Source organism: Syngnathus floridae, chromosome 22, assembly GCF_059516105.1.
Source record: "Syngnathus floridae isolate MCC-2025c chromosome 22, RoL_Sflo_1.0, whole genome shotgun sequence".
Taxonomy (NCBI): domain Eukaryota; kingdom Metazoa; phylum Chordata; class Actinopteri; order Syngnathiformes; family Syngnathidae; genus Syngnathus; species Syngnathus floridae.
Window position 1 is genome coordinate 728,778 of NC_142434.1, and position 18,468 is coordinate 747,245.

The 18,468-nt window shown below is 49.8% G+C and overlaps 4 protein-coding genes and 1 long non-coding RNA gene across 10 annotated transcripts in view; 2 read left to right on the forward strand and 3 right to left on the reverse strand.

Moving 5' to 3' along the window:
• LOC148379017 (uncharacterized) overlaps positions 1-7,400 on the forward strand; it is a 53,213-nt gene extending 45,813 nt beyond the window's left edge. The window contains exon 6 of the long non-coding RNA XR_015855485.1: positions 7,277-7,400. This is a non-coding gene — a long non-coding RNA (uncharacterized LOC148379017). The remainder of the gene's footprint in view (positions 1-7,276) is intronic.
• dram1 (DNA-damage regulated autophagy modulator 1) lies at positions 5-2,261 on the reverse strand. Of its 2 annotated transcripts, none has more exons than XM_088367547.1 (7): positions 2,034-2,261; positions 1,684-1,751; positions 1,260-1,321; positions 924-1,101; positions 794-852; positions 632-724; positions 5-556 (listed from the first exon to the last, which is right to left on the reverse strand). In XM_088367547.1, exons 1-7 carry the CDS (start codon positions 2,162-2,164, stop codon positions 521-523), a joined length of 627 nt encoding a protein of 208 aa, XP_088223673.1. In that variant the 5' UTR covers positions 2,165-2,261; the 3' UTR covers positions 5-520. The 2 variants fall into 2 exon arrangements, with proteins under 2 accessions (XP_088223673.1, XP_088223672.1); XM_088367546.1 differs by having other exon boundaries at positions 1,179-1,321; positions 2,034-2,258.
• On the reverse strand, positions 2,514-7,777 carry LOC148379020 (N-acetylglucosamine-1-phosphotransferase subunits alpha/beta-like). 4 transcript variants are annotated; one of them, XM_088367537.1, is made up of 18 exons: positions 7,679-7,777; positions 7,495-7,585; positions 6,547-6,678; positions 6,306-6,365; positions 5,844-5,980; positions 5,642-5,761; positions 5,380-5,582; positions 5,253-5,314; positions 5,042-5,176; positions 4,807-4,965; positions 4,522-4,716; positions 4,193-4,363; positions 4,001-4,124; positions 3,545-3,932; positions 3,259-3,475; positions 3,047-3,177; positions 2,878-2,976; positions 2,514-2,808 (listed from the first exon to the last, which is right to left on the reverse strand). In XM_088367537.1, exons 3-18 carry the CDS (start codon positions 6,664-6,666, stop codon positions 2,649-2,651), a joined length of 2,481 nt encoding a protein of 826 aa, XP_088223663.1. In that variant the 5' UTR covers positions 6,667-6,678; positions 7,495-7,585; positions 7,679-7,777; the 3' UTR covers positions 2,514-2,648. The 4 variants fall into 4 exon arrangements, with proteins under 4 accessions (XP_088223663.1, XP_088223661.1, XP_088223664.1 ...); XM_088367535.1 differs by having other exon boundaries at positions 6,547-6,691; XM_088367538.1 differs by lacking the exon at positions 7,679-7,777 and having other exon boundaries at positions 5,844-5,915; positions 5,964-5,980; positions 6,547-6,691; positions 7,495-7,667.
• A 390-nt stretch (positions 7,778-8,167) lies between these two features.
• Positions 8,168-16,169, forward strand: gnptab (N-acetylglucosamine-1-phosphate transferase subunits alpha and beta). 2 transcript variants are annotated; one of them, XM_088367457.1, is made up of 22 exons: positions 8,168-8,523; positions 8,849-8,934; positions 9,023-9,142; positions 9,214-9,264; positions 9,333-9,535; positions 9,620-9,684; positions 9,762-9,896; positions 10,969-11,130; positions 11,204-11,383; positions 11,446-11,616; positions 11,681-11,804; positions 11,887-12,090; positions 12,158-12,266; positions 12,336-13,041; positions 13,154-13,353; positions 13,451-13,670; positions 13,761-13,874; positions 13,951-14,036; positions 14,109-14,207; positions 14,277-14,444; positions 15,014-15,104; positions 15,503-16,169. In XM_088367457.1, the coding sequence occupies exons 1-22, from the start codon at positions 8,341-8,343 to the stop codon at positions 15,572-15,574; spliced, it is 3,549 nt and encodes a 1,182-aa protein (XP_088223583.1). In that variant the 5' UTR covers positions 8,168-8,340; the 3' UTR covers positions 15,575-16,169. The 2 variants fall into 2 exon arrangements, with proteins under 2 accessions (XP_088223583.1, XP_088223582.1); XM_088367456.1 differs by having other exon boundaries at positions 8,170-8,506.
• Positions 16,170-16,451: 282 nt separating this feature from the next.
• LOC148379022 (cholinephosphotransferase 1-like) lies at positions 16,452-18,390 on the reverse strand. The gene is made up of 7 exons (XM_088367495.1): positions 18,084-18,390; positions 17,680-17,827; positions 17,469-17,610; positions 17,319-17,403; positions 16,979-17,242; positions 16,791-16,916; positions 16,452-16,627 (listed from the first exon to the last, which is right to left on the reverse strand). The coding sequence occupies exons 1-7, from the start codon at positions 18,321-18,323 to the stop codon at positions 16,511-16,513; spliced, it is 1,122 nt and encodes a 373-aa protein (XP_088223621.1). The 5' UTR covers positions 18,324-18,390; the 3' UTR covers positions 16,452-16,510.
• Between the last annotated feature and the right edge of the window lie 78 nt (positions 18,391-18,468).

An 18,468-nucleotide genomic window follows, 5' to 3' on the forward strand; every position in this document is an offset into this window, starting at 1 on the left:
AAGATATTTTTAAAAAATATAAAAAGTGTCTTTATTGTTGCTCAGCAGTGTTGGATGATATCTTTTTTTTTTTTAATGTAAAAAATGTCTTTATTGTTGCTCAGCAGTGTTGGATTATATCTCTTTTTTAATGTAAAAAATGTCTTTATTGTTGCTCAGCAGTGTTGGATTATCAATCCAATGAATACTTTTCATCTGTCCCTTTTTGCTCCATGAATTCCTTGTGAAATTACAGTCATACAAAACTTAAAAAGTTATCAAATGAAGAGCACCTGTAAAAGTACTGGAGTTGAAATATCATTTCAAAACTTTTTGGGAAGAGTACAAAACGAATACTGGAAATGTTAAGAGTGCTTTCAGTTAGATACAGTTTCACCAGCAACTTGGTATAAAAATAAAATTGGCTCGGGTAATCCATCGCCATGTTGTAAAAGTGGAGCAAAGTGCAAAGGCTTGTCCGCCGACGTAGGCCGAGCAGCATCTTGTGAAATACTCCGGCTCTGCTCTCCCCTCCCCTCCCCTAGCGCATCTGCGTCTTCACCTGCAAGGTAAACAGCTGCCGGACCACACGAGACTCGGTTAACCGTGAAAGAAGGCCCGTGAAAAAGCAACGCAAAGGCGCCAGGCTGACTTTAAAGTCGTTGATGTAGGTGAGGAAGAAGCAGACGAAGCTGAAGGCCACCACCCACTCGCACACGGCGCTGGCCACGTGGAAGGGATAGTCCTGAAAATACACGTCAGCACACCTGTCAGCCACGTCAGCGACGGCGTCACGCTCATCTTCGCCACCCACCTTGCTCTTCGTGTCTCTGTGAAGGTCGTTTTGTTTCACGAAAAATGCACAAACGACAGCTCGGGGGTTTTGGTCGTCAAGGGGAAAACATTTGACGTGGAAAACGATGCTCGGTTTCGCCAAAGGATACTCGGGAAGATGGCCAGCGAGGCGATGACGGCCACAACCAGCCGCGCCCGGCACACCGCCACCGATGAGCAGTACGGGAAGGAGCGGTAGGAAATGACGGACTGCAGGAGGATGTAGAGGACGCCCGTGACGAAGAAGAGCAAGGCGCCTATGTCGTGAACCACCATCACCGCCGTCTCCTGCCGAGCAAAGCCAACCGCCGGACTGTCAAAAGCGCAAACCGGGGCGGGCGGACGGGCGGACGTGGAGACTCCACCTGGAACGTGGCCACCACGCACATCCCCAAGCAGGCCAGCAGTCCCAGCACCAGCGCCGTCTTGTTCAGTCGTGGACTCACCCCGATCACGTCATCGCTCATCTTCTCCACAAACTTGAACCTGGCGTAGATGGTGGCCATGCCTGCACACGTACGCAAGTGCGCCCTTTCCTTTACCTTTCGTTTTCTTCCAAAAGCAGAAGTGAGTCGTTTGCAGGATGTGTGACTAAAGAGCACATGAATGAACTCTCGTGGCTTTCTTCTCAGAAATGTGTGACTAACAAGAAATTACTGTACAGACGTGTTGTGACATACAAAGTGTAAGATGCACCTGTTACAAATATTGAATAGAAAAATGACAGTTTGCAGCTGACAAAAAAGTTCCTTGTTTGACTTTTTTTTTCTTTTTATGGAAACAAATTGATGACCAATCCGATGCAATGTCAATGAATCAACAACAAAAATGGAAGGACATATATTGAACTTTTGACGACTACTGCAATACCTGCACACGCAGAAACAAAAGTCATCAAGCCGAAGATGCAGCTCTCTGGAGGTCTTGCTGCCGTGTCACTGCAAGTTTAAAACTCATTTATTTTTTACAAATAAAAATGGGGGAATAAAAAGTTGTTCCCCCCCCCCCCCCCCCCCCCCCCTCACTGTAATGTAAACGTTACAAAATGATGTTGTGTCGTTAAAAGTTTATTCTACTGAAGTGATCGAGCGAGAAAGAGTTTCAGTTTCCTTTCTGGAGAAGTTTGGGTAGCAGCCAACGGAAGCTGGAAAACGAAACTAAACTTCTCAAAAGTCGACTTTACCGCTTTTATAAGAAGTCACTTGAGAAGCTTATCTCACCTGATGTAGGGAAACAGCACGTCCACGTCGCGTCGAAACAACGCGATCACGTAGGACACGATGAACGTGCAGGAGGACCACACCACCAAAAAGACGGGCAAGAAGCACAAACCTTGCGTGAACCACCACATGGCAGTGACCAGCGACGGACGATACAACGCGCTCGCGTGGACCCGTCCTGGGGTGACCTTAACTTAAGCGCCGGTCGGGCGGGGGGGGGGGGGGGGGGGGGGGGGCGGAGAGGTGGGAACGAGTGTCATTTTTCAAAAGCGGTAATCACGTGACTGTCTTCCTCAAACATGCCTCCGCTTCGTCACGGTCCTCCTCCATCTTCTGCATCACTCGCGACGTGTGCGGTGCAATGTCACTTGCTGTTTGGGCCTTAACATGAAATCGGCCAAGTGACAAAAATGTTTGGATCTAAAAGTTAACGTGATTCAGATTAACGGCACAACTTGTTTCAAGATGACAAAACCAGTGTCGTTTAAAAAGACAGCTAAATCCTGCCATTTATTCATCATTGTAAAATATGCTTCACAAAAGTACTTCACGGGAATGAAAAAGAGGCGAGCACCACCTGTTTTACTCATTGACCACATTTGATGACGGCTCCTATCAAAGCTGGTCCTCATGTGCAGGAGACCTGTTGGAATTTTGAAGCTCAAACTCAGATGGTTGCGGGAACTTTGATTGGTAAAATTGGGTCAACTTCTTCTGCACTTCCATAGCTTTGCTTTGGGTGTGGTCAAGGTCGTCATTGATGCAGATGAACTTCCTGTTGGACGAAATACAGAAGCCATTCAAAGGCCAAGACCAGAATTGCTTTATGGTTGGTTCCTCTCACCTTGGATTTTTCCAGAGGTCATTGAAAATGCGATCGGCCTCCGCCATGTCATTATGAAGCATCTTGAAATGGACCTCCCCTTGCCCCATGACCTGATATCTGTCGGCAAGTTGACGTATCAGCAGAAGCCTCGATGGAGCTTCTGTTTCTGTGTCAGAGGAGCACTCACCTATATTTCTTCTGGTCTTTAACGGCACTGCGAATGCGATCTGTGACAGCCTTGCAGTTCATCACGACTTCTTTGGTGACCCGAAGTTTTTTTGCGCAGTCGCGCAACTCAATATTCAATCTTTGCAAGTCCTAAGATGAACCACAGAATATGAGATGTCTCGTTTGATCAAAATAACTTTTGGTCCGGCGATATCTCAATAAACAAACCACCTCAGGTTTGGGCTTCTTGTGGATTTTCTTGGCCAGATCTTGAATCTCTCCAGCGGACAGAACGCCAGAACGGTCTTTGTCGATGGCGTCGAACATCTCCGAGATGTTAACCGGCCGCTTGACGCTCATCAGGAAATAAAAATAGGCAAACGCAAACTGCATGTTGTCCGGATGGCGCAAACGATTGCTCGAGGTCTTTTGAAATTCTCCTGGGAATCTGCGGGAATAGGAAGGTGGTAGATTCAGCAGTCAGGAGGCCCGGAACTGGGAAGTGGTCAGCACTCACGTGTCCTGCAGCTCCTGCATGACAAGCTTGTCAATCATATAAGGAGCGTGCGAGATGACTCTTCGGTTCATGCCGCCAAACTTTAAGTTGTATAGCCTGTCGACGTACTTCAGCGTGCCGGCAAAAGTATCTCGTAGCTTTCGGCCAGTCATCCCGCCATTGGTCTCGTAGCTCAGAGCTTTTTGGAGACCACGGTCCTCAAGTAGTTCTTGAAGGAATGTCTTGTCAGAAGGGAAAAACTCTTGGAGCTTGTTGCCCAATGGAGTGTTCCAATCTTTTGTGTCCATTTGTTTTTCTTCTCCAAGCTGGTCGCTTTGGTTTTGAGGATCTGAGAAGAAGCTTGAGCTCTGTCCATCACCAATGCTGCTTAGAGACCTGCGTTTTCGTCCTTCAAACATCACGTAGAGTGTATTTCAAGGCGGAATCTTCCGATTGCGCAAGTGCTGCGGTCGCTACCTTTGCAGTCTCCTCCGTCCCATTGGCATTTGTCATTGTTGCACGCTTGGTTGCACTCGCCGTTGTTGATCAACCTTGATGGACAATGTTTTGAACAAGGGGCTACAGGCCAGGCGAGATAGATCTCCATGGAAGAAATGATCAATCAATCAATCCATCATCAAGCAATCAATCATTCGGAATGTGGATTACTTTCTGGCCGTCCCTCGGGGTGTAGAAGTCGTCCAGAAAGACGTCTTTGCCAAACATCATGTCATCGTTGAGGTAAAGAAACCTCTGCGAGATTCCCGGGATGCGGTGAATGTGGCTTTCGATGGCGTGGGAGTTGAAGTTTGGCAGATGGCTCATGTTCAGGAAGATTTCCTGTCATTCATAACGAATATATCATCTTTAGGCATTTCAGTCATTCGATTTTTTTTTCTCTGTGTTTCATGCAAGAACTTTGTCTGAAACAAACAGGAAGCTCTGTATTATTTGTAATATTTGAATATTCGGAATAAACAAATTCCATTCAATCTTACCTGATGCGTGACAATTGAAACTCGGGGGTTTTGAAGGTTGAGCCAGGATGGGACCTGCCCGTTGGTGACGATGAAGACGTGTCGCACCCACGGCGCGTGCTTCTCCAAAGAGCGTAAGGAATACATGAGTGCGCCGTTGTCCTGGAAACGGTTAGGCGTCAGAGAATCCCTGGTCTCTTTTTTGGGAGGGACAGACTGGAAAAAAAAGAAATATATATATATATATATATTTGACATTATCAGAGAGGGGATCACGTTGCATCATGTGAATTGGCAACGTTCAACCTGTTGGATGGCGTTCATGTTCCAGAATAAGTGAACAGGACTGAGGGTCACTTTCTTTTCATCCACTTTCAGTTCAATTTCAGTATTTTGGAGATCAGTCAAGTCTTGTGGAGTTCTGAAGAAGAGCAGAGCGAGGCTGGCCTCCGGGTACAACTCAAACTGAGGAACACATTGATATATTCTTAATATCGTGTCTTCGGGGGGAAAATGAGAAACGGAACAAAAATAGCTTCACCGCTGTTATCTTTTCCGTTATGGCCGGCGGCAGTTTGCCTCGCAGTTCCTCTGACACCCTGTAGGAGTTTGGGAAGCCGTTCAGGTAGGCCAGGGTCTCCATTTGGACTAGACCCGGAGCCGCTTTGTCCGTGGTCTGGAAAACAGGACAGAGTGAGGCGGGGACATCACGCCCAGACACAAAATAAGATGGGTGAGAATTAAAAATTCACCAGGTAGCTTTTGTAGATGGATAATGTCTCGTGTCGGAGCGTTTCCGTCAAGGCCTTTTCGGCTAGAAGACAAACCATCAAGTTCCGTGACTGGTCGGGGTGATCGAACCCGACGGGGTCGCTTTACCGTCAGCTTGCGAATGGAAGACCACCACGGTGACTCTGTGGGAAGGTTGCTGGGGTTTGGTGAGCTGCAGCATCGCCTTGGCAGTGGAGAAGGAGGGCAAAGCCACGGAGAGGTCTTCAGAGGTGGTGTTTGCCAATAGACCAGGATCAAACACCACCATGGGTGCCACCACGCATTTGGACAGCGGGCATTGCGGCTTGCCACTGGAATGGAGAGCTTTTCACACACACACTTCCCATCTGGTCAACTTGGTTTGCCTAACCTCAGAAGTCCTTGCTCTACATCCAGTTGCTCTTTGGCCACCCTCAGGTTCCTCAGTAGTGTTTCGTCTGAGCCATTGACCCAGGTGTATACCAGATCGATGGGAATGGGTGTACATTCTCTACGAGACCAGAACAAATGGAGACGATGTCATAGGTGTTAGCGCAACCTTGTCATCACTGAGACGCTTGTTGTTTCTTCACCTGCTGTGGAATGTTGTACATGGTTCCACCGTTTTGTGTTCTTCCAAAATGTCAGTCAACCGGTGGGCCACCTTCTTGTGTTCTTTGGGAATGTCAGTTAACTGGTAAGCCCTGTCCGGATTCTGCCGTGCTACAGACTGCATACATGAGAGTAACGTCTGGTGTTGACTAACATTGTGATGACATTCGTGCATCTTGGGTTTAAAGTCTCGGAATGTATCCGTGTGACTTGCGACACGTTTCACTTAGGCGGTTCACCAATGACGGTGCCAGAGTCCTTCCGCAATAAATCATAACAAATAATAATCATCATAATAAATAAATACAATAAAAATAAGTAAATCAAACAAAAACAATAATCATAAGAAATGAATAATTTTATGTATATATGATTTGAACAATTGAGAGCACTGTGTATGTTAAAATCACATATAGGCATTTTGGATAAACCAGTCGACTCACCTCTCCTTTTGTTTCGCTTTGGCGGCTCACACCTAACTCTTGTAAACGAGTTTCAGTTTCCTTCCAAAGTCAATCATAACAAATAATCAATCATAATAATCACAATAATCATCATAAATAAATAAATAAATACAATCAAGGTAAATCATAAAAAAATGAATAACAGATAAATAACTAGTCAATTTAGTCCTTCCTATTCAAATCACATTCCAACATTTTGGATAAGCCAGAGTGGACTCACCTCTCCTTTCTGTTGAAAGCCCAACATCCCAAGAAGAACGAAGAGCGCGCAGCAGACCAAAATTCTGTATCGCCGACCGAAACAGACGTACGACAGCCTCCGAAATGGCCTGAGGGCCATTGTGATGCCTGCCTGCCAAAAGTTCCTGAGACACACATTGAAACACACACTTCACGACATCTAAATGATCAAATCATTTCTTTTTCTTCCAATATCGTTGCTGCTTCACTCTGTGGGCATATTTATTGACCTCAAGATTGAGAGCGTTTTGAAAACTTTGAAGGGCTGTTTCACACGGCACTTAGGCTTGATGTTGGGATCATGGAGACTGACTGTATCATAAAATGTACCAACGTGACTTGCAAGTGTGTTTTCCCTTTTGGCACCACTCTGATTTTACACCTGCAAAACGTGCTGTGAATCTTGAAAGGCAAGTACGATGGAAACCGACTGGTATGACGAGAACAGTCATCAAAATGACATGTCGTCGCATCTTTTCTTCTTGCGTGTACGCGCACAAAAGCCATTTTGTGAAGTCTGTGTTCAAGATTCTTTGTCGCTCGTTAACATTGCCTTTGTTTTCGATGTCCTGTTTTCTTTTATATTTTGTTGGTATTGCGCAAGGACAGTGATTGCCTTAGTAAAGCCTCTCTGATTGGCTGGGTCAGGCACTTATGAATCATATGAAATGCAAACATGTTCTGAAAGTTTGATTTTATTTTTCATAAAGTGTGAGTCGTCGCTTGGAATTGACGCAAGAGAAGACAGGAAAAGTGGACGCGATAGGTGTTGGATGGACTCGACAGCTGATGGTTGACTTTTCAAACTTAAAGATGATTTGTCAATTCTCCAAACATGTTCTTGGTGTTTTTTTTCCCTCAACTTATTATGGCTACCGGTGTGTGGAGACAGAGAGAGAGGGAGAGAAAGAGAAAGCATGAGACTTACCTCTTTTTACAAACTCTGTGTGATCCTTTGGAAGAAATGATTGTTGACGTCTTCTTTTCCAAATATCATTGAGTATAGCCGGACAGCGAGCCTCGATGTAAAATAGATGACGTGAGCACCTCTTTCAACACCGACAATGACTACTTTGCAGATAGCTTGACGAACCATATGTCTTAGAGCTTACCTCACTATCTCCTGTCGGCGTGGGATGTTCAAGTCAAAATGCACCTGACCTTTTTTTTTTTTAACTTGCTCGCTGAGTAGGACGTAATCTTTTGTTCTAGAAACGGGGTGGGGTGAGCAGCGGCTGCCACCCTGTAAAACCGCCTGTAGTTTATATATATATATATATATATATATATATATATATATATATATATATATATATATACATATATATATATATATATATATATATACATATATATATATATATACATATATATATATATATATATACACTGAATGGCTTGAATTTTTTTGAACGTGTTTGAGTGGTGTGAATAGCATAATGCCATGCTTTCCATCTGTTATTATTTTCGAACAATTCTATTCATAATGTCCATTAACAGGTATCCGATCAATGGAATGCGTTATGGCACTTTTAATTGCTAAATGATTGTTGCCGCTTGAAGCCAGATAGGGTGGAGGCCAGGTGGAAGAACCACTCCCCGCCGCTAGAGGGCGACAAACTGCGGAAGCGGGGTTGCTGAAAGCCCGCCGCCGTCGTCGACGAAGAAGTGACCACACGTATGGCTGTCATGTGTGCTGACGGTCAGCTGACTCATCCCGCTCTCTTGTGATGTCCCGTGTGTTTATCTCGGTGTTTTGACTCGCTATTGTCGAATGAATGCGGCGCTATGGTTGGCCCAGGAGAGCCATGGTAGTCGTCAACTCGGTGCTGAAGCTTCTTCAGCGGCAGACGTACACCTGTCTGTCCCACCGTTATGGACTCTACCTTTGCTTCGGCGGCATCGTCCTCATGATTGTTTCCGCTTTCCAATTCGGGGAGGTAAGATGCTCCCTTTCGTTGGGTCGACACAACTAGCGTTTGAACATCTTCTCGTCGTCTCATGTTAGCAGATGTTAGCTTGGCGTAATGCAGTTCTGAGAAGAACCCGTTCAACATTCGATTGGAGCGGATGGTGTTCTAAAATTCAGCCTCAAAGCCAAATGAACTGAAATGCCGCCATTTGTCAGCTTGACTATCCTCGTTCTTATTTGGTGATGTTTTACAAAGCAAATTCAGTTGTCAATATTCACCAATATACTTCTATAGGAGCTTCCTACACAGTTCAAAGTTAAAAGGGCAGCGAGCTAAGGAGGAACTATAACACGATCATCAATATTTCAGGTGGTGGTGGAGTGGAGCCGAGACCAGTACCATGTGCTCTTTGACTCCTACCGAGACAACTTGGGCGGCAAGTCATTTCAAAGCAGGTGAGCACGGTTGGCTTTCTCCAGCCTCAAATCCGCACATTACTTTGCACACGTCTGATGCCTGCGCTTGGTTTGTAATCTCTTACAGGCTCTGCCTACCCATGCCCATCGACGTGGTGTACACGTGGGTGAATGGCACCGACGTGGCTCTGCTGAGAGAACTTAAAGCCGTGAGAGAGCAACTGGCAGAGGAACAGAGAGTTCTGAGGTAGCCCGACAGACGGCTTTTGAGTCAAGGTGCCACTGTGCCACTATTATGTGTTATGTGTCTCCACATAGAGAACATCTGGGGAAAAATTCAAGTGAGACGACAGAAGGACCGAAAGTCAGGTAATACTCAATGTCCCGATACTTTTACAAAAGTTTGTTTTCCTGACTGCTGCGGCACACTCCTCCAGGGCCAAAGCAGAATGTTTGCTCTCCCACTGCATCATGGCACCCATGCTGGCGTTGGAACCCGCCCTGCCGGCCAACGCCACGCTCCGGGAGTTGCCGGCGCTCTCGCCGGCGCTGGCGGCCGCCAAGGAGCTGCTGCAGCTTCGCAGGCCCGTTCACCCGTCCACCGCCGCCTCCGTGCTGGTCTTCAATTCCCAGGCAGACGGTGGGTCTGAAAAATAGCCCATCTGGTGATAAACCTGATGATGAGTTAAATAAATGAATGTGGAATCTCCCCCCCTTCTCTCAGCTGAGAACGCCTATGTAGAAACGTTCAAGGAAGACAAGAAATTCTCCGTGTCCCGATGTTACCTAGTGAGTTTTATTGTAATGTCCTCACCTGAGCTTTCCAAGGAAGTCGCATTTCCGTCACTATGTCCTGTTTTCCGCAGACCACGGATAAAGAGGCTCCGGGTCTGATCCGCATGCAGACGCTGGCCTACCTCAGCGGCTTCCCGGCCACCTTCAAGGAAACGGAGCAGCTGCGAACCAAGCTGCCCTCATTTGTCACCGACAAGATAAAACAGGTCAAAAGTTCAAATGAATCGAAAATTTGGTTTAAAATCTTCACAAACAGCGGCTGGTCAAATAGGACTGAGGGTTGAGCCGTTGAAAACGAGCAGCAGGTGGCAGCGTCGCACTCTTTCCGCCATCTCCTCTTGCCGCTGTCCAAAGATGAGCTTCACGTGGTCCAGTTTTACAGCGCGGCGGGCGCGTTAACGTACGCTGGCGTGTGCGTAACGTGACTCTTTCCATACATTGCAAGAATGCGGCTCCGAGGCAGGGCTATTCCGAGACGGTGTCATCATCCTTGAAGGAGGCTGGAAGCTTATATGGCTAGATCAGCACGGATTACGTCAAAGCAAACAGAACTCCATTTCATCTGCCCTTACCGATTTGTTCCATTTCAACCACAAGGGAGCGCTGTGTGGTGTTTCCTGGTGTGGCCAAGCTCATTCTGCGAAAAGCGGTGTTGTGAGTCCATATTATTAATAGCTGATGTCGCAACCAGCACCACACCCCCAACACTCTCCTTTTGACGCTAGCATGTGGCATATTTATACTTTGGAACGTTTGTATACCGCGCCTGAGTGAAACTGTTGACACTGGCCGGCGATGAAAGGCGTCTTTGTGAGGCCGCCACGCTCAATGTTTGTATACACGCGAGAGCATTATCAGCTCTACCATAATAGAGATGCAACGCGATCCGGGCCGGCCGCTCCGTAAGACCCCAGTAATCCTCATCTAAAGGCAGCGAGAGGAGGAGGAGGCGGCGGCGGCGGCAGCGCGCCAGCTCATGTGAGACGCTCGATGATGGAGTGAGGCGGCGAGCAAACGCTTTCCCGGGAAGCTTAGATTTGGAAAAGGGGTGGGGGGGGCTCTCGGTGGCGCCCCTCACACACACACGGTTTATCTGCAAAGTATGTGGTGGTGATGACATCACACAATCTTCCAAACTCAATCCATTTGCTGGTTAAATTTAGCAAATGAGCTTTTCATTACGGCGACATATTGAATGTCAGTTTAGATTCAAAGAATTGCGCTTGATGGGGGTCTGAAATGGAGGTCCAATCGTCTGTCAAACGTTGCCTTCCTCAGTTTGAGCTGTATTCGGAGGCCAGCATCGCTCTGCTTCACCTCAAAGGCCCGCAAGACTTCACCGACCTCATGCAAAAGTCCAAGAAGAACCTGACGCTGGATGGGAAGGAGCTGACCATTAGCCCCGCCTACCTCTTCTGGGACCTGAGCGCCATCTCGCAGGTAATGACTGGAGTCTCGCCGCCTCGCTTTACAAAAAAAACAAAAACAAAGGTGATATTCACAAATAATATAGTCCAAGCAGGACGAGGACGTCTCGGCCAGCCGCTTCGAGGACAACGAGGAGCTGCGCTACTCCCTGCGCTCCGTGGAGAAACACGCGCCCTGGGTGCGACATGTCTTTGTGGTCACCAACGGGCAGATTCCCTCCTGGCTCAACCTGGACAACCCTCGCGTTTCCGTCGTCACGCATCAGGTAGCGTCCCCCCGTCGCCTCAAGGGCTCCAACGAACCCAAACGATTTGCTGTGAACGGCAGGAGCTGTTCTTGAACCGCAGCCACCTCCCCACCTTCAGCTCGCCCGCCATCGAGAGTCACATCCACCGCATCCCGGGACTCTCGCAGAAGTTCATTTACCTCAACGACGACGTGATGTTTGGCAAAGACGTCTGGCCGGACGACTTCTACAGCCATTCCAAAGGACAGAAGGTACCGCGAGTCGTGGTTGCCGCAAATATACGACCCGTAAGCTTGGGTTCCCCCTTCCGTGCAGGTGTACCTCACCTGGCCCGTTCCAAATTGCGCGGATGGCTGCCCGGGATCCTGGATCAAGGACGGCTATTGTGACAAGGCGTGCAACAACTCGGCCTGCGACTGGGACGGAGGCGACTGCGCTGGTGAAGATGCGCTGGAGGCTTGGCTTGGAACATTTCTGGACATTTCCGTGGAAATTAGAAATTGTGGTTTTTTTTCTGTCAGGTGCCGCAGGGAGCAGCAGGTTCCCTGTCGGCGGCCCCGGCGAAGTCGGCGGGCATTTGTGGCAGTTCGCCGGCGGTCAACTCGGCCTGGCCGCAGCCTCCTACTGTAACCAAGGTTGCGCCACCTCCTGGCTGGCGGACAAATTCTGCGACCAAGCCTGCAACGTGCTCTCCTGCGGCTTCGACGTGGGCGACTGCGGCACAGGTGACCCTTCGGGCAAATCGGAGTGCTTCTGCTTCAATTGCTGATCCACTGCGCGTTTACGCCGCAGAGCATTTTGGAGAGCTGCACCGCGTCACTCTGCTGAGTAACCAGACTGCGTACGTCCTCCCGGTCGGAGAGACCCGACCTTATTTCAGCTTCGACGGACTGGCGCACAGGTAAGTTTCTGACAAATTTACACTAGCTTCCCATGAGAAATGGAATTAGACTTTTTGTCTCCTCCAAAGGGTTTCGGAGGCCCACGTGAGCGACAACCCGACGGTGCGTCACACCTCCGTGGCCAACAAGTGGAAGACCATCCACCTTGTGCTCCACCCCGGCCACAACGCCAGCACGCTCCATTACAACGTCACCTTCCAAAGAGAGGACAGCACGGCGTTTACCAAGATCTTCAGCGTCGCCGTGGACACGCGTCAGATTCCGCCGCTTAACAGGACACAGAGCGGCAGGGAAAGCTCCAGCCGCAAGCCCTCGGTGATGACGGAAGCGCCCTTTGTCTTCTCTGACATACCGGAAGACAAGAGGGCTCCCAAGGTCCAGAAGAAGCAAGCGGAAGAACTGGTGGCCGTCATAGACGTTCCCGCTCTCAACGAGTCACTCTTGCCAGCTCTCGTGCGCATGGAGCTTCAGAAGCTGGATGAGAAACTCCTCAAAGGAGACATCACACTGAAGGGTTACAACCTCACCAAGGCTCAGCTGCTCAGCACCTACCAGGAGGAACGTGACGGAGACAAGCTTGACCTTCCTATTCTGACGGAGAGGCCCAAAACCTCCAAGCTCCTGAGCCACATTACCAAATTAAAGAGCACCGAATGGCAAGTGCAGCAGCCCCACCACGTTTCTGCCGTGGGGAGGAAGCTCCAACACTTTGTCCCGGCTGACAGAGGCTTCCTCCCATGGGAGAAGAAGAAGTACTTCCAAGACCTGCTGGAGGTGAGCTCACAAAAAATCATCCTGCTAGGATCAAGTTGGCTGCCCTGATTTAGGGATTGATGGTCCGAGATGGTCCTGAAGCTCTTGTGATTGGTGTCTTTGTTTTCAACAGGAAGAAGAGCGCCTGCAGAGGGCGCTGACGTATGACACGGATGGCGGCGCCGGCGGACGCAAGTTGCGCGACACCTTTGCCGACTCGCTGCGCCACGTCAACAAGCTGCTCAACCGCCAGTTTGGCTTTGCGTCTCGCAAGGTCCCCGCGCACATGCCGCATATGATTGATCGGCTGGTCATGCAGGAGCTGCAGGACACGTGAGCGACCCGGCCGAATGGCCCGACTCAAAAGCGAAGCGGGGTGAGTCTCGTAACGAGGCTGTGACGCGCCGGGCGCCTCTTAATTTCCCTGCAGATTCCCAGACGACTTTGACCAGACGTCGGCTCACCGCGTGCGCCACCCGGACGACATGCAGTTTGCCTTCTCCTACTTCTACTTCTTGATGAGCACCCAGCAACTGCTCAACGTCTCCGAGGTGTTTGACGAGGTGGACACCGACCACTCCGGCGTCCTGTCCGATCGCGAGATCCGCACTCTGGCAGCCAGGATTCACGAGCTCCCCCTCAACCTGTTGGTCGGTCTCCTAAACTGTTTTTTTTTTTTTTCTTTTTTGGGATAATATTCCTTTGAGAGATAGATCGAAGACACATTGTTTCTCGTCCAGGACCTTACGAGCTTGGAGCAGATGTTGATCAACTGCTCCAAGACACTCCCGAAGAACCTGAGCCAGCTCCACCTGGTGAACCCTACCCAGGAGGCCTACTACGACCACAGCATGGTGAACGGCCAGCTCAAAACGCGTACGCAAGCTCCATTTGGCGCTTTTGAGTCACACGATGGATTTTGTTTTCCAGCCGCCCGTCACCAAAGGCCTCATCATGCACTGCACGCCCATCACGGATCGCATTCGCAAAGCCTTCGTGGACCAGAACAAGTACAAGTGAGTCGCAACACCGGCATGTTCAAAATCCTCCCTCGCCGGCTTTTAAGACGTCGAGCGCTCCTCGCGCAGGTTTGAGATCAAGGGCGAGGAGGACATCGCCTTCAAGATGGTCCGCACCAACGTGTCGCACGTGGTGGGCCAGCTGGATGACATCAGGAAGAATCCCAGGTGGCGACGGTCTCCGTGAGGATTTCCCGTTGAGGTCCCTCGCTAACACACTCGGGTTTGCTCCCGCAGGAAGTTCATCTGTCTGAACGACAACATCGACCACACCCACAAGGACGCCGCCACCGTGAAGGCCGTGCTGAGGGACTTCTACGACTCCATGTTCCCGCTGCCGTCCCAGTTTGAGCTGCCCAGGGAGTACCGCAACCGCTTCCTTCACATGGACGAGCTCCACGAATGGTAGGTCATTTCCGCCACTTGATTAGGAACAGAACAGAAGTGAGTGAATTAATGAATATGTGGGGTGAAAAGTTTAGAATGGGGGGGGGGGGGGGGGGGCGGAGTGTCCTCGTTGTGATAATTCAAGGCGTAGCAAGGACGTCAAACACGGGCGTGAACGGCGCAAGCAACAAGCTTTCCTTGGCGGAGGTAATGAATACGTCTCTCAGCGCGCGGCAGCTGCTAATAATGGCAGCATCATAACCTCGCAAGCACCCGGGTGGCTGTCAGCGCACCGGGCCAAGTGTTGCCAGCTTGTCACCATGGGGATCCTGATAGAGGGAGGGCGAGGGGGGTGTCCAAAGACCCCCCCCCCCCGCTCGGGGTCAATGTCAGGCCTCACACAGAGACTTTAAAATTAGACGAGCCCCCTCAGATGGAAGTGGTAAGCTGAGCCTTTCATCACCTCCCCGAGTTTCTTTGGAGCAAAGTGCTGCCACCGCTGGATGCCTCCCTATTGCATCACCGGCTTTTTCTTTTGTTCATTGCTCGCATGTCCATTAACGCGGCCCCCTCCCTCCTGCTCCCAGGCGAGTCTACCGGGACAAGCTGAAGTTCTGGACCCACTGTGTCCTCGTGGCGCTGGTGGCCTTCACCGTCATGTCCTTCTTCGCCGAACAGGTCAGTGTCTCCCGCCCGCGTCTTCCGCGTCTCCCCGTTGCCGTGATTTGGCCACCCAAATTCCCAACCCGCCGGCTCATCCGTCTCATGTGTGGCGAGCCGTGCCAGGACCTGACTCGGCTGAAACCAAAGACAACCCCTCCCCTTTGGGAAGACTCCATGTCTGCCAGAGAGTCAGTGGCCTTGCGCGGTTCGCACCCATTTTGTGGCTAAAAAAGACGGAAAGCAAGCCGGGTTTTGACGTCATCGCGATGTCTCCAAGAGACGCAAACGCCTACGCTGACCTTAAGCGATCCCCGCCGCTTACTGCTAGCCATCCTTTAGTGACCAGGACGCTTGGTCAAAACGCATTTCTTGCGGTCCTCCAGTATCACAATGGTACTTCCATTTTCTCACAGCTGGTCCACTTAAAGCGCAAGCTATTCTCCCGTCGCCCAATGGCCAAGCACGACAACCCCGAGAGAGTTTGAACCAGGAAGTCCTCTGATGCGTCTTCGTACTCTGAGGATCCATATGGATTTTTTTTTCTTTCACTCTTTTGCACTCCTGAGGCTTTCTATTTCAATTTTTTTTGGGAGGCCGTGAAAACGACCACAGACTGACGATTTGACACGGGTTCCTCAAGCGCTGGTTTCTTTCGCGTCAGGAACTGTTGGACACTTTGCTACTCGGTACGTTTTAATGAAATTGTAAAACAAGGAGTCGTCCATTTCCAATCATGTCTTCGACAATATGAGACCTACAAGTGCCTTCTTTGTTCCTTTTACAAATGTTTTGTCAAGATGTCGTCTACTATTGTGTGTGTGTGTGTGCGCGTTTAGGACTCAACGGGCCTTTCTCGAATGTGTGTTTGTCAGTTGCGGCAGCTTCCTTCTCGCGCGTGTGTCCCCGTGGGACGCGGCAGACTCGCTCTAATGTCTGAAATTCAGACACATCGGCTCTTAACTTATTTTTGAGATTGTGACGTTGCCATGGAGACTGAGCGCTTTATACTGTATGTCGCCGCCCTTTACGAGTCGCTTGCTACGGTTCTTCCGACTGAAATAAAATGTGTCCGGACGTGTCCGTCGCTCTCTTCTGCTGTTTCCCAAAAGCACCACGACAAGAGAAATGCATGAAAAATTGTTCCGATAAAAGGGAAGCTTCTGTATTGCAGTGATCAGTGGAAAACGTGTCCAAAGTTGTTTTGGTATTCAATATTCATAATCACTCACTCAATCCACCTCGATTGATCACGTTTAGTCACATTCATTGTATTGACCTGTTTAAAAAAAAAAAAAGTCGTTGGGGCAAACAAAAATGTTTTAAAAAAAAACGTTTTCAGATGTTTTGTCTTTTAGCATTTTTTGTAACTTTGGGCAAGTTCGTCGTCTGCTTTCAGGAGCAGGGAACGGTCCGCCTCGCCGTCAGTCGCGGTGGGCGGAGCCGGGCGGCGTGATGCTGAAGACGCGCATGCCCAAGTGGCCGGCGATCTGACGGCACACCCCCGTGAAGTAGCACGTCAGGTCCACCGAGGAGAGTACCTGAAGAGTTTATAGTTGTTGGCGTTAGAACAAGTAGGTTCTCGCTAACGTGTTTTGCTACTTTTGCACACTTGATTACAATAGGAATGAACAAAGGCGAGAGCGTTTGTCCCACTCTGAAGCTTTAACAGGGCTCCGTTTTGACAAATTCTGAAGTACTGACCGTGGCGATCCAGAGGACGAGGTAGTCGTCGACGAAGCTGTCGAAGAGCTGGTTGAGGAAAAGGAGGCCCGGGCCGATGAAGGCCGTATCTGGCAGCTGAAGTTCGCTCTTGGTTATGTGCGCCACCTGCTAGGAGCAAAAACTTTGTCGACGTTCCACACGGCGCAGGAGTGTCGAGAGCAACCCACCACAAGCTTGTTGGAGAGCTTGGCGATGACCATGCCGAAGGCGAGCAAGTAGAAGCAGGGGTGGTGCTCAAACAGCTGAGTAGACGACTTTTTGAAGATGATGAAGGCCAGCGTGAGGATGAGGCCAATGTGCAAGCCGGGACTCAAACCTTTACCCGCACCGCCATTGAGAATGACGTGGAAGTTGTTGTGGCAAGAATAGAGGGCCCCGCCGATGATGCCCAAGATGGGGAAGATGTAGAGTTGCAGTCCAATGAGGGGCAGCTTGAAAAACAAGACACAGATTGAAGAGCCGCAAGTGGACAACTGCCAGGCTGCTGAAGGAGCCGGTTCAAGTTACCGTGGTTTGCCAAAGGCTCACCCCACCAAAGGCGGACATCAGGTACATGACGATGATGGCAAACTGCGCCTCGGTGACATCCACCCTGCCCAGGAGACAAAGCGGCTGAGGAGGATCAGTGCAAGGGGGAGGGTGGGTGGACTCACTCACAGGCCAAAGCGAACAGTCCCCGAAACGTAGGTCTGCCAGTGGGCGCAGAAGCACATGAACATCCCGATGAAGCCGCAGAAGAATATCCAGTGCGGGTATCGGCCGATGCCGCAGGAGATGCACGTTCCCACGGCGATAAACACTGCAGCAAGATAAGGCAAGACCTCAGCAACGACACCGCGGGGAGCCTCGAGGCTGGATCAAGGAGCACCTGTGGAGACGGCGTCGCAGCCGTGGTCAAAATGCTCGTCGAGGGCCGATTCCACGTTGGTCCTGCGGGCCTGCTTGCCGTCGATGGCGTCCAGAGACTGGTACACGAAGAGACCCAGAGCACTCAGGATGAAAGCCCATGCTGGAGCCTGAAGGTAACCAAAAATACACTTAATTCATGAGTGTAAACGGGTAAAATACTTGGAGGGAGTAGTTATTGACAAATTGAATCAAGTGTATTTAACAAGGGAAACATGTAGGACTGGAGTTTGTTGGGATCAACAACAGGGGCATCGGTGGTGGTGTGACATCCACGAGATTTCAAATACAGTTTTTAACGCAGAATTATCAATAGCGCTCCGTTATCACTGTCAATAAACTTTGTTTAAGGTCGCCTCGACTCACCTCCTCCGTGGCCGTGGGGCAAAAAAACACGAGCAGGAGCGTGGAGGCGATGTTGACCAACAGGCCCGCCATACTGAGCGCGTTGGGGGCCACCCACATGGGGATTTGGCGGACCAGCCAGTTCCAGTAGATCTGACACGGCGGCTCCAGCAAAGAGCGACCCGAGGGACTGTACTTGTACACCTCCAGCTGCTTGAGCTGCGCGCTTGACAGCGGCTCCGAACACAGAAAGTAGGCCATCGTTTCTCCTTCAAAATGACAACTCTTTGAAGCAAAACAATAAAAGCTCCTGACCCTGCATCCAGGCTGCTGGCCTTCCGTAGGTGAGAGAGAAGAGGCGTCAACACGTTTTGCACCCAAAGCTTGACAAGTCTCTGCTTGTCTT